General features: G+C 39.9%; 1 protein-coding gene across 1 annotated transcript in view; it reads right to left on the reverse strand.

Annotated features, from left to right (window-relative positions):
* Positions 1-13,885, reverse strand: part of EDC4 (enhancer of mRNA decapping 4) — a 76,998-nt gene that overhangs the window by 12,447 nt on the left and 50,666 nt on the right. Inside the window, exons 22-25 of the mRNA XM_063438696.1 lie at positions 11,822-12,002; positions 10,525-10,680; positions 6,051-6,166; positions 3,016-3,181 (exon numbers count right to left, since the gene is read on the reverse strand). Of these exons, the coding sequence (XP_063294766.1) occupies positions 3,016-3,181; positions 6,051-6,166; positions 10,525-10,680; positions 11,822-12,002 (619 nt within the window). The remainder of the gene's footprint in view (positions 1-3,015; positions 3,182-6,050; positions 6,167-10,524; positions 10,681-11,821; positions 12,003-13,885) is intronic.

Raw genomic sequence — 13,885 nt, forward strand, 5'->3', positions numbered from 1 at the left:
ATTGCAGTTTTTTTAAAATTTTATTTACTATTTTAGCATAAAATCTACCTTTCTTCATGAGGCTGTTATTGCAACCAACATTACGTTAGCCCTTAACTGCTCATTCCCATTATGCATTTAAGGGCTTAGTATCCAACAGCCATTTCTGTTATGGACATTTGGCTAAAATTGGCACAAAGGTGGCTACTGTGCATGTGCAGAGCTCTAGTGTAAAGGTAACTAAATGACATTGTTAAAACCCCAACAAAGTGATGTGCTCAAAATATAAAGTGCAAATATGGTGCAATACAAAATACTCATATACAATTTTACAGGTTCACATGTGCAAATTACATTTTAATGCAAAGAATAAAACATATATATTAGAGTTGGTTTTCTAACTAAACACAAAATTACTTAATTTTCCCATTATTGGAAAAGCTCATACATATCAGAGCCCCTTCTGCACAGCTCTGCTGAGAGGACACCCAGGGAGGCATATAGTAAGGATATCACTACCTCTTTGTAGCTTGTCGGCTGTCTGCAGCCAGGTTATGAATTAAAAGCCACCTCACTCAGTGCTGTTGGGGCTGATGTGTGCATACCTTTGATAAGAAGTATTTCTTGTATGAGGGGCATGTCTAAGGAGGCAGGCTTACGGTGCAACTTACTGCAAAACATTTATTTTATTTTGTGCAAAAACTATAAAGATTAGAGCATGCAAAAATACAGCATATTAATTAGGCCAAAATCTATCAAATGCAATAAAGTTGTACTCGTGCTTAGAGTCCCTTTAATTTTATACACGTTATAACAAGGAATTAGATGTTGTAATATCCCACCACTGGCATATATGCATATTTCTGTGAATGTATATTATAATTATTTGGTGTAGTTTCCAGAGGCCATTGTCAGTATGTAGGAGATGAGTTTATAGATTTAATAAGCAGAAAATCATTTTAAACAGAATATACAGATTGGGGTACCCCTCTATAACCAAGAAGCATTAATGAAACAGCAATCATAATTGAAAGCGGCATATTCACTTATGTAGGAATAAGGAACTGGGTCTATATAAATTGAAGTATTGGTGATCGTTTATATACCCTGATAAAGTGAGTAACTCACGAAATGCGTAGGAGCTGAAGATCACGGTTATGTCAGTTTTGTACTACACAGGTCTCCATACAAAATATAGCCGAATTACCGGTAGTTGGCATGCAGCCGGAAACAGCACAGAGGGGAAAAACAAGAACACGAGTACAGAGACCAGAGATACCGGTTATATTCTGTTAACAGAATCTTTAGATGTATAGATGTTATATGCTCGAAGCAAGTGCCCGATTGCAAGGCACAATGCTTGTGAGTACCCTACTTGGGGAATTTGTTTGGCTTTTAAAATGTATATGAAATGAACAATATTACACTATGAGGGCCTGCCTTTGCGTTTTTACTAAACTTTTTTCTCTGAAATATGGAGAACACAGCTAAGAGAGCAGCATTCAACTTTTGGCTCTGCAAGATATATATTAAAGGCTATAAATTACCAGTCATCAATTTTTAATTGTAATTTACATACCGTTTGGACTATTATTTTTGTACTTTGTTACATACAGTACATTGTATATTTCAGTTTGTTTCCTCTATCTGGAAATGTATTCAGACAGTGTCCACGTTTGGATTCCTGACTGCTGAAATCCTTCAGATTGAGATGAACATACTTTTGACTAAAGGGTTGTGGGTAAATGAGATTTGCAAATTACCGTAAACAAAACATCTATCTACATGAGAAAAAGTAGCCACAGCATATTAAAAAATAAAATAAAAAACAAAAAAGATAGAGGAAGAAAAAATAAATAATTGGATAAATGAAGTGAGAAAGTGACAATGCCACAATACGTCACCAACAAAAATTCATGAAAGAGAGACTTAGACAAAATACTGAGGGTAAACTGATCCCAGAATTATCCAATCAGTACAAACATTGAAGAAAAAAAAAATAGATAGCCATTACATTCTGGTTATTATTATTTAAGTGCCAACAAAGTCCACAGCCCTGTACAATATTTAGACTAAAAAAAACACATGTATTTGCAACAAGATAAGTTGGATTTACAGGAGCAGAAGGTCCTGGAGAGTCCTGCTCAAAAAAGCTTACATTACAAGTCATATCACTGACCAAAAATTTTTGTATGACAAAAACTCCCTAATTATTCAGAACACTTTAGCTCTAGCTTAGAGACTTTTTTGTATCAAATTTATTTTGTAAATACTTGGCTACCCTTAACAGCAATCAATAAAGCAGAAGTGTCTAATAGAAAGCTTTTTCCCCTCAGTTATTAGGACTGGGAAAGAATAAGGATGCTTGCCCGGCTGAGCCTTCAGAGTTTTCCCAAATGAAAGGCTTCCCTTTCTAAATCAGAGAGATATTTGAAAAGGGGCAATATACTCACTACCCACTTCTACCTTCAAAAGTGTGGAGGCAAGAAATCATAGTGATCACATTATCAGGCATGGATCCCAGGGTTTCTCAAAAATAGTCAGTGGCAGATTTACCCACTCTTTGTGGATTGGACCATAATCACTTCAGAAAAATTGGTTAAAAACGGTAGTGGGTTACTACAACTCTACGAGAAGCATTGGAAAGGCATGAATGTGACTGCCGTGCTAATACAAAGGCTTTTCAATGAGAAATGTCTGATTGGTCAATTACCTGGCACAGATTGAGAGCCTGGGGATAAAGGAAAGGGTTGGCAAAGGCTGCAATTTTTATTTGGAAGTATATCTACTAAATAGGTAACTTTAATGTGTACTATATAATTAAAAGTATTGCTTTCAACCAGGCCACAATATGGAAAAGATTGACTTTTACCTGGTGAAGGTAATTATTTTTTAAAAAATAATTAATCTTTCATACTGTTTGTTAGATTTTCTTATGTTTCGACAAAAAATATACACTGCTGCACGCCTCTCTACCATTATCTCTAGAATCCTCAAAATCAACAAAGGGTAGTACAATGATTTGCATCTACTTACACTCTTGTGTACCTTGCTTGAAACTGTTGTTAATTTGCTGAAACATTGACTGACACCCCTTCTCAAACGCAGGAAGCACAATGCCTTGGAAAGCTTCTCTATATGTGGATTGGATTTGAACTTGAAGAGCCTCAGCAGCAGATCGACCAACAGCATCTGTGATATTCTAAAAGCAAGACAGAACAAAACATAGTATGGGCATGTATATCTGCATAGCATTAGCAATGCATACAGAAAATGCAAATAAAGAAAAAACTTTTTTCCCCCCACTAATGGAACAAATAGAATGCATATATTTTAGCCTTTGCGGGTATTAATTTGTATGGCATACATACAAATATCCCTTTTAGTGTATCTACTGGTTTGCGAAAGCGGCCATCTTTGAGTCCTTATTTGTTGGAATCGCCATTTATCCTGCTGGAAACCATGTGCAATTTAAATATTTGAAATCCTATCGAAGCACAGGCTTTGAGATGCCTGGTCCTTGTGTGTGACATCTGTGTTAGTATATACACACTAGCTCTCAATAACTATATGGTCTTCGGTTGTATAAGTGGTTTAGGGATATTCTCCATTACATTTAATGTATACCATTGCAGGGTCACATTTATGTGTGTAAAGTTGGCCATGGTCTATATGCACCCCAGCTACCAGTGCAGTCACAATATCTAGCTGGCAGTAGACAAGAGAAAAGCTCTGGCCAAGATTGGAGAGTATGGAAGAATGAACTAACTCTGAGGATGTAGAGTAACCACGGGGATACCTTATTACATGAGCATGACATGACTCCTAAACTGCAGCCCAGCCCGAACAGCTGTTATCCTAAGTAATTACAGGCGCCAGGATACCAAGGAGTTACGAGAAAGGGCTGATTACAAGGTCGACGTATTCTTTAGGTATTAGAATCACTAAGGCATATCTGTGACAAATCTGCTGTGCCACGATTAGAGAAAAATTATACATAAGTGATAAAGTCTAAACAAGTCTGACAAAAACTAATTAGTTTTGCATTCAAACTCATGTATAAAATGCCCCCACTTGGCCGAAATGAATCATTTGAGTTCTAAATTCCCAATTAATTTAAATTTTCCACACCCCTTCCAGTCAAGGCCGCACTTTGACTGACAGATGCACACACTCACTGATAGATGCATACACACTCATTGACAGACACACACTCTCATATACACTGAAACAATGACATACACACATTCACTGATTTAACATACTGATAGACACACACACTCACACTCACCCACAGACACACACACATTCACCCACAGACACACACATTCACCTACAGACACACATTCACCTACAGACACACATTCACCTACAGACACACACACACACACACACATACATTCACCCACAGACACACACATACATTCACCCACAGACACACACACACACTCACCCACAGAGACACACATACATTCACCCACAGAGACACACATACATTCACCCACAGAGACACACATACATTCACCCACAGAGACACACATACATTCACCCACAGAGACACACATACATTCACCCACAGAGACACACATACATTCACCCACAGAGACACACATACATTCACCCACAGAGACACACATACATTCACCCACAGAGACACACATACATTCACCCACAGAGACACACATACATTCACCCACAGACATTACCACCAACACTCACAATTTATTATTATTTTATTATTTTTAATCCACCCAGCCTCCCTGGGAGAGCTGGAGTGGATTACTTACCTGTCCAGTAGGGCTGCTGGGCGGGCAGGCAGGGGACAGACAGGCTGAGTAGGCGGCGAGGGAGCTCTACTCTTCCTGCTCAGTTCCTTTGCGCGCCGCTTAGTGATGCTGGGAGCCGGTCTGACGTCATATTCCGGCTACCTGCTTCATTAAGCGGCGCATGAGGGAGCTGAGCAGGAAGAGCTCAGGTGAGCATGCTTCCTCGTTGCCCGCCGACAGCCTCGGGTGGGCACAAAGGTGGCCAGCTGGCCAGCTTTTGAGCCCCCCAGGACACGAGTCAAGCAAGGGATCAGCCTGGGCGTTTGGGGGCGGCAAAAAAGCCGCCCCCAAATGCCCAGGCAGATCCCTTGCTTGCCTCGTGTAAGATACGTCCCTGCCTTTGGTACATTTTCAAAAGTCTATGAATGCATATTTTTGTGTGTGCATTTTAATATACGAGACTACATTTGTATTACTGTTTGGGCAGACTAGATGGGCCGAATGGTTCTTATCTGCCGTCACAGTCTATGTTTCTAGGTTTCTATGTGTGTTGTACATAAATGTACATAGTTGCTGTGTGCTTGTGCAGTAGCTTCCCGAAATATTTGATGTATTAACCTGCAACTCTCTCCCAACCACAGATGATGAGAACACCCACCACATAAACGGATTTGAAAAATATTCTCCTTATTTATAATTATTAAATGCAAGACCATGCTGTAGTGGTTGTGGTGCTTTGAGAGACATTTTAAATCACTTTTCTCTTGATGTTTGATAGGATATGAAAATCTAACATATCTTTCTGTAACAGGGGTAGAGAATGCCCTGACATTTTTCAATCCTCTTGTTAAATCCCTTACCTGTAATATATGGCTTATTTTTATGTTTTAATGCATAAAGAAAACATTGAAACTCTATACAAGCAGTGCACACAGCCAGTGTCTCCACTACTGGTGAACCTCATTTAAAAATTAGTCCAATCTGTTGGCAACACAGATAGAATGGACTAGCTCAGATTGCTTTTGCCATTATGTCCTAGATACACTTTTTGAAATGTGGAAGCCCAGGATGACCACATATATCACAACTAAACCATTAAGTGGTACAGTTTATTGCTCTGTTGCTTCACTTACAAGTCAACTATGTGCTGGGGGTGAAAAAAAGTCATAATCTTTTTAACAGAGTTTGCATCTAACTTTTGGTAGGAGTCAAAAATTGTAACCGGTTATCTGTCAAATATAATACAAATGCCAATTATAGTTGTAGTACAGATTAAATCACATTTGTTGAACATTCACAATTTACCTTTGACTTTACCATCTTTGTAATATTTTCCTTTAGGATCCCCTCCACAGCAGTAAGTTTTGCTGCTATTGTACTACTCAGCTGCCCAGTGACTGGTTCCAAAACTTTGGAGATACCTTTATCAATCAGAGGAACGAGATGTAACTTAAATGTAGCACAGAACATATTGTCTTACAAATGATTACAATTAAAGGACCACTCTAGGCACCCAGACCACTTCAGCTTAATGAAGTGGTCTGGGTGCCAGGTCCAGCTAGGGTTAACCCATTTTTTTTTATAAACATAGCAGTTTCAGATAAACTGCTATGTTTATAAATGGGTTAATCCAGCCCTCAAAGCCTCTAGTGGCTGTCTCATTGACAGCCGCTAGAGGCGCTTGCGTGATTCTCACTGTGAAAATCACAGTGAGAGCACGCAAGCGTCCATAGGAAATCATTGATAATGCTTTCCTATGAGACCGGCTGAATGCGCGCGCAGCTCTTGCTCTTGGGAGGAGAGGAGGAGGATCGGAGGAGAAGAGCTCCCTGCCCGGCGCTGGAATAAAGGTAAGTTTTAACCCTTTCCTCTCCCCAGAGCCCGGCAGGAGGGGGACCCTGAGGGTGGGGGCTATGGTTAGTGAGCTACGGTGAATATCCACCAGAATTGGCATTTAAGCTAATAAGCGATCAGAGGCAAAATTAACACATGGATGGGCACACACATGCTCACAAAAAAAAAAAATTATATAAAAATTATAGTTAATGTTAATATTCTTTCAGTTTATATGCTCACCCACAGCAATGTTTATATTTGTCAGACTGCAAGGGCAGAATCTGTGCACCACAACCAGTACATTTGCATGTAGTAGTTTTGGTGATTTGAGTATCCCTTTAAAAAAACAGGGTGGGCCAAAATTCAGAGTAGGTTTTGAGAGGAAAATAACTTATTTGTTAAAAGTTCAATTTTTGTTGTTGCAGGTACATAATTTAATGGAGTCTATGGATATGCATTATAGGTAATTTCACAAACTAACAATGAGTAAAAACAGTGGAATTCTATTTTTATAAATAGAAAGTACATTATTTTGCAGCAAAAAGCTTACCGCTGCCACTTCAATGTAAGAAATGTAGTTTCAACAGAATGGGGCTACTGCCCATACAGCCAGGGTCACAATGGACCTCCTGAGACAACTATTTGGCAAGTGGATAAGTTCAAGAAATTCCTAAATGAATTGTCCGCCACACACACCCGACTTTTCAGCTCCCCATTGTTTCCTGTGTGGATATCTGAAGAAGTGGGTGTACATGAACAAACCGCGTACACTTGAGCTCAACAAGAATATCCGTGCAGATATACAAGTGCTAGAGCCTCAAGTAATAGCGAGGCTTCAAACGGAGATCATTTAAAAAATGATTGCCTCCTCCAACTCAACTCTGAATTATGGCCCACCATTCAAAATGTTAAAGGGAATCTATCTATAGTTTTAGGAATACAGCATTGTAGTGCCCTTTGGTTTCCCCCTCCCGGTCACCCCTCCAGCATGTAAAGAGTTATTCACTCACCTGATTCCAGCGTCGATCTCCCTTGGCGTTCAGTCGGAGATGTGCCTCCTCTGATGTCATCCGAAGGGGAAGTTAATGTGGATGCTTTGGAAGCGCATTAGGCCTTCCCCATAAGAAAGCATTGCCTCAATGCTCTTCTGTAGGGATTTCACGGACGCTGGATGTCTTCATGCAGACCATGAGGACGTCCAGCGTCATTTACAGCACCACAGCTACCAAGACAAGCTACAGCCTTATGCAGAACCTGAGTCCAAAACAGAATATAACTAGCTCCCAGGACTCACAGCTACAGCCTTATGCAGAGCCTGGGTCCCAAACAGAATATTAACTAGCTCCCAGGACTCACAGCTACCAAGACAAGCAACACAGTCTTATGCAGAGGTAGCTATTTTGGATGGTCTACCTAAGAATACCTGCACCACTTATTTTATTCTTCTATTTCTTAGTTTACTTCACTCCCCTACAATATTACTGCTTAATTGTTAACTTTTTAACTTCATTGCTCAACCCTTGTTTGATAATGGTTTATTTTGTTAGTATTGCGCCAAGTCTTGTTAATTTATGTCCACCATTTATGACCTACCCCTATTTTTGTTAGAGTAATTGTGCTGAGTCATGTTAATTTATGTTCACCATTTATGACCTACCATTTGTGCTCTCACCTCACTGTTGCTTTAAACAGAGATGCTCCTGTTTTGCTGAACGCTGCTGCAGGAAGTCACGCACCCAGTCAAACTTCCTCCACTACAAATTCATGTTGCGTTCATACAGCACAGCCATTGCCAAACAGTCATACTTTTCCTCCCTCATTAGCTGTAGGCCACCCCACAAACTAACCTTACAGCCGATAGCTTTGCATGCTACTTTATCGACAAGATTGAACAGCTAAGGAAAGAATTCTCACCACCTTGACCCTCTCTTTCTTAACAACACCTGGATCATGCCTATCCTACCCTTCAGACTTTCTTCCAGACTACTGAACAAGAGGTGGCTGCGCTTCTCCATTCCTCTCACCCAACCACTTGCCTGCTTGATCCTGTCCCATTTCACCTCATCAGATCTCTCTCCCCTTGTCTTGTGCCTTCCTTAACACACATCTTCAACTGCTCTCTGTCTTCTGGTGTTGTCCCTGATGCCCTTAAACATGCTACTGTAGCACCCATCTTAAAAAAAAAAAACAATATCTTGATCCGTCCTCCCCTTTTAACTATCGTCCCATATCCCTGCTCTCTTTTTCCTCAAAGCTTCTGGAAAGACTTGTCTTTACCCGTCTGACTTCTTTCCTCAATTCCAACTCTCTTCTTGACCCTCTTCAGTCTCACTCTACTGAGACTGCTCTTATTAAAGTCACTAAAGACCTAATCACACCTAAATCCAAAGGCCACTACTCCATACTAATTCTTCTTGACTTCTCTGCTGCCTTTGACACTGTTGACCATGTTCTCCTTCTCCAAACTCTTCAATCACTCGGTCTCTGTGACACTGTCCTCTCTTGGTTTTCCTCCTCTCTCTCCCAACGCTCATTCTGTGTCTAATCATACCTCCTCCCTTTGTCCTGTCTCTGTTGGAGTCCCCCAAGGCTCTGTACTTGGTCTCCTATTTTCTCTTTACACTGCCTATCTCGGCAAACTTACTACCTCATTTGGATTACAATACCACCTGTACGCTGATGACACTCAGATATACCTCTCCTCCCCGGACCTCTCCCCTGCCGTCCTGCAACATGTCACTGCTTGCCTTTCTTCCATCTCTGACTGGATGTCCTCCCGCTTTTTCAAACTCAATCTCTCTAAAACTTAACTCCTTGTCTTTCCTCCTACTAATACCCTTCAAGTTAGTGGTACCCACATCAGTCTATCCTTCCAAGCACACGGTCTTGGCGGTATACTTGATTCTACTTGATTCTTGCCTCCAATTTGAGACTCATATCCAGTCTGTTACCAAATCCCTTTCTTATGCAAGTTGCTACTAATGAGCTTGTCCATGCTCTAGTAATCTCTCACATGGATTATTGTAATTCTCTCCTAATAGGTCTTCTCACAAGTCGTATTGCCCCGCTACAGTCTGTAATGAATGCTGCAGCTAGACTGATTTTCCTATACTGTCGCTCCTCTCACACCTCTCCCCTCTGTCAGTCCTTATATTGGCTTCCTGTATCCATTCAAGGTACTAATCCACACCTACAAAACACGGACCAATTATAGCCCCTGCTATATCTCTTCACTAATCCGCAGGTATGCCCCTTTTGGTCTCTTCGCCCTGCCCATGACCTTCTCCTGTCCGCTGCTCGCACCCGTACGGCCAACTCACGCTTGCAGGACTTCTCGCGGGTGACTCCTTTCCTTTGGAATAGTCTGCCTACGACCATCAAGTTCTCCCCAAGTCTTCAATAAATTTAAAAAGTGCCTCAAAACCCATCTCTTTAGGAAAGCTTATGGCCTCCCAGAGTAACCTCTACCTCACATACCTGTCCCTTGCTCTCTCCTAAAGGGCAGCAGTCTATTCTCTCCTCCAGCTCTGCTTCACTCCACCTTGATTGCTACCTCCTGTCCTGTTGTGTTTTACGCCCTACCTCCTATAGACTATAAGCTCGTTTAAGCAGGGCCCTCTTCAACAGATTGTTCCTGTAAGTTTTTGTAATTGTCTCCTTTATTGTTAAATCTCCCCCTTTGATAATATTGTAAAGCGCTACAAAATATGCTAGCGCTATATAAATACCAGTAAGAATAATTTAGGAGACAGTCTGCTAGCATCCAGGAAGTGTCATGTGACTGTCTGATTGTCAGCCACTAGAGGCAGTGTTAGTCCTGCAAATGAATCATTGCAGCTTCTCAAAAACTGCAATGATTTACATTGCAGAACCAAGTGGAACTCAGCCAAGTGGAACAAGTGCCACATAGAATCCTGACATAAAAATAAAAATATTCACTTACTTTGCGGAACGGTCTTTTTTATTTCTTCCCGTAGAGTTTTATCTAGTCGATTGCAAAGAGCTCCAGAAAGCGATTGAGCAAGCTGTTGAGAGAGATATTCTTGCAGCTGTCCATTCCTTTGCTGCCCATCACTTAAAATTTGATCAAGTCTCCTTTCTTGAGAACAATAAATGTCAAGGTTTTTCTTTTTTGGTTATGTAGAATACATATTTAAGAAAATGTATCTTCAAATTCTCTATTATGACAATCTGCTTGTCCTGACACACAAAATAATTTCAGACTTCATAATCTGCCTAGAGCCCTAAACGTAGACATGGTTATTCACTAAATGCAAACTCCATCCAAATGTTAAAACTGAGACAAAAAAAAAAATAGCTGATCTGGAAAAACGAAAATCAAACTCTACTACAACCAAAACCTTTTCTGAGTTTTTCAATTCAGATTTAATTTATCAAGTGGTTGATAAATGTGGGAGCAGATGGTCAGCATCTCTGGCAGGTGCAGACCACAGTAAACTACTCTTTTGCCATCCTGGCTCTTGTGCTCTGACTCATTAGTTAGTCAGAGCACAACTGGAACTGGAGGGAGCAATTACTGTGGTCTGCACACGCCAGAGGCATTATCAGAATTCTCATATTGTCTGTTGTTGTTCCAATGTATTTGCTTGGGCTCTCCCTAAGCTAAAAGGGAAATCCAAACGTGGACCCCATGCTCACTATGCCTAGCTACACATTGCTGAAAAGAAGGGTATCAGCTTTACATAGCTAAAACAATCGTGCAGGGTTTCTGTATCTCTCATGTAGAGAGAATTTGACAGCATTTCGATTCTGGACTGCCCTTATGGGTGGGATCGGTCTGATATTCAAATATAGGTTTTCTTTGCAAAATCAAAACATTTTTAAGACCATATCGGGGACTAACTAAAGAGCAAGCTACTGAGTTTCTCTAAGCTTTTTGCATAGTTCTCATATCTCTGTTTTTAGTGAACTTTAGGGATGCCAGTTTAGACTAACCATATACTCAAATAATCAAGGCATGGTATTCAGCAGTTGTGTATGGCTGGGCGAGTAGAAGAGAGTGCGATTTGTTGGCTATTATGGGCTTATAGTTAAAGAGAATATTTGTTTAATCTAAACTTATAGCAATTTAAAAGTACAATATTGAGTTGGGGGAAAGCAGCCTCTAAACCATTACTCAGCCTAAAGCCTTCTGAAGTGCAAGTCTTTTTCTGGCCATGTGTAATGTTACATATTTAAGATGATATATTTATTGAATTAATGCAATGCTTAAAAGATACGCTCTTGTTCCTGCTGACTGTCAATTACACGTTCAACATGGCCCATGATGGAGCTCTGTACTGAATCCATGTGATCTGTTAGCCTCTGTATAAGTTCCAGCTGATTCTGACGTAAATCTGATATTTCTCTTTGCTGGTTGCGCAGAAGTGCTATCAATTCCCCCTGTTGCTCTGAACTTGCCTAAAAGTCAGAAAAAGAAATCACAAGTTAACGATTTCAGAAAAGTACATTTACATTTAGAATAAAAAACAAATGTGACACATAAAATGTGTATTTATTTTATTTCCAGGTGGAAGGAACTTACTAAATGAACTCTACAACAGACATTTCTAAGAGAACACATTCTCCTGAGGAAACCTTCCAAGAGTAAAAATACAAAACAAAAAATTCAAGAAACCCCTATGGTACTCTGCAGATGTGGCCAAAATAGTAAAAAAACAAAAAGTTAGCATTTAGTAATTATAAAAAAAAAAAAACAGAGTGAGGAAAACAGAATGATCTATAAGATTAGGCAGAAAGAGGCTAAGCAAGTTATAAGAGCTTCCAAATCTCACACAGAAGAGAAAATAGCGCAGTCAGTAAAAAAAAAAAAAAAGGGTGGGGGGGAAACAAAACATTTTTTAGATACATAAATGAGAAAAGGAAAGTAAAACAAGGATTAGTTAGATTAAAAACAAAAGAAGGAAGGTATGTAGAAGATAAAGGTCTAGCTGACTGCCTCTATGAATATTTTTGTTCAGTATTTACAGATGAAAATGAAGGAAAGGGACAAATGAGTTTACAGAGGAAGAGGTTTCATTTCAACTGTCAAAAGTAAAGACAAATAAGTCAATGGGACCAGATGGTGTAATAGCAAAATCATTAACAGATTTATTTAACCAATCATTGTTAACAGGAGCAGTCCCAGAAGATTGGAAGTTAGCGAATGTTGTGCCCATCCACAAGAAAGATAGTAGGGAGAAGTCTGGCAACTATGGGCCAGTAAGCCTTACTTCAGTAGTGGGGAAAGTAATGGAAACCATGTTAAAGGATAGGATTGTTGAACATCTAAAAACACATGGATTTCAAGATCAGAGACAACATGGGTTTACTTCAGGGAGATCATGCCAAACTAATCTTATTGATTTTTTTTGATTGGGTAACTAAAATTATAGATCAGGGTGGTGCAGTAGACATTGCTTACCTAGATTTCAGTAAGGCTTCTGACACTGTTGCACATAGAAGGCTTATCAATAAACTGCAATCTTTAAGTTTGGATTCCAATATTGTTGAATGGGTAAGGCAGTGGCTGAGTGACAGGAACAGAGGGTTGTAGTCAATGGAGTATTTTCAAAGCTTGGGCTTGTCACCAGTGGGGTAACTCAGGGATCTGTACTTGGACCCATTCTCTTTAATATTTTTATTAGTGATATTGCAGAAGGACTTGATGGTATGGTATGTCTTTTTGCTGATGATACTAAGATATGTAACAAGGTTGATGTTCCAGGAGGGATAAGCCAAATGGCAAATGATTTAGGTAAACTAGAAAAATGGTCAGAGTTGTGGCAACTGACATTTAATGTGGATAAGTGCAAGATAATGCATCTTGAACGTAAAAACCCAAGGGCAGAGTATAGAATATTTGTCCTAACCTCAACATCTGAGAAAAGGGATTTCGGGGTGATTATTTCTGATAACTTAAAAGATAGGCAGACAATGTAATAGAGCAGCAGGAAATGCTAGCAGAATGCTTGGTTGTATAGATATTAGCAGTAGAAAGAGGGAAGTGCTCATGCCATTGTACAGAACACTGGTGAGACCTCACTTGGAGTATTGTACGCAGTACTGGAGACCGTATCTTCAGAAGGATATTGATACCTTAGAGAGAGTTCAGAGAAGGGCTACTAAACTGGTTCATGAATTGCAGGATAAAACTTACCAGGAAAGGTTAAAGGATCTTAACATGTATAGCTTGGGGGAAAGACAAGACAGGGGGGATATGATAGAAACATTTAAATACATAAAGGGAATCAACACAATAAAGGAGGAGACCATATTTAAAAGAAGAAAAACTCCCACAACAA

The sequence above is a fragment of the Pelobates fuscus genome, chromosome 12, assembly GCF_036172605.1.
Source record: "Pelobates fuscus isolate aPelFus1 chromosome 12, aPelFus1.pri, whole genome shotgun sequence".
Classification (NCBI taxonomy): Eukaryota; Metazoa; Chordata; class Amphibia; order Anura; family Pelobatidae; genus Pelobates; species Pelobates fuscus.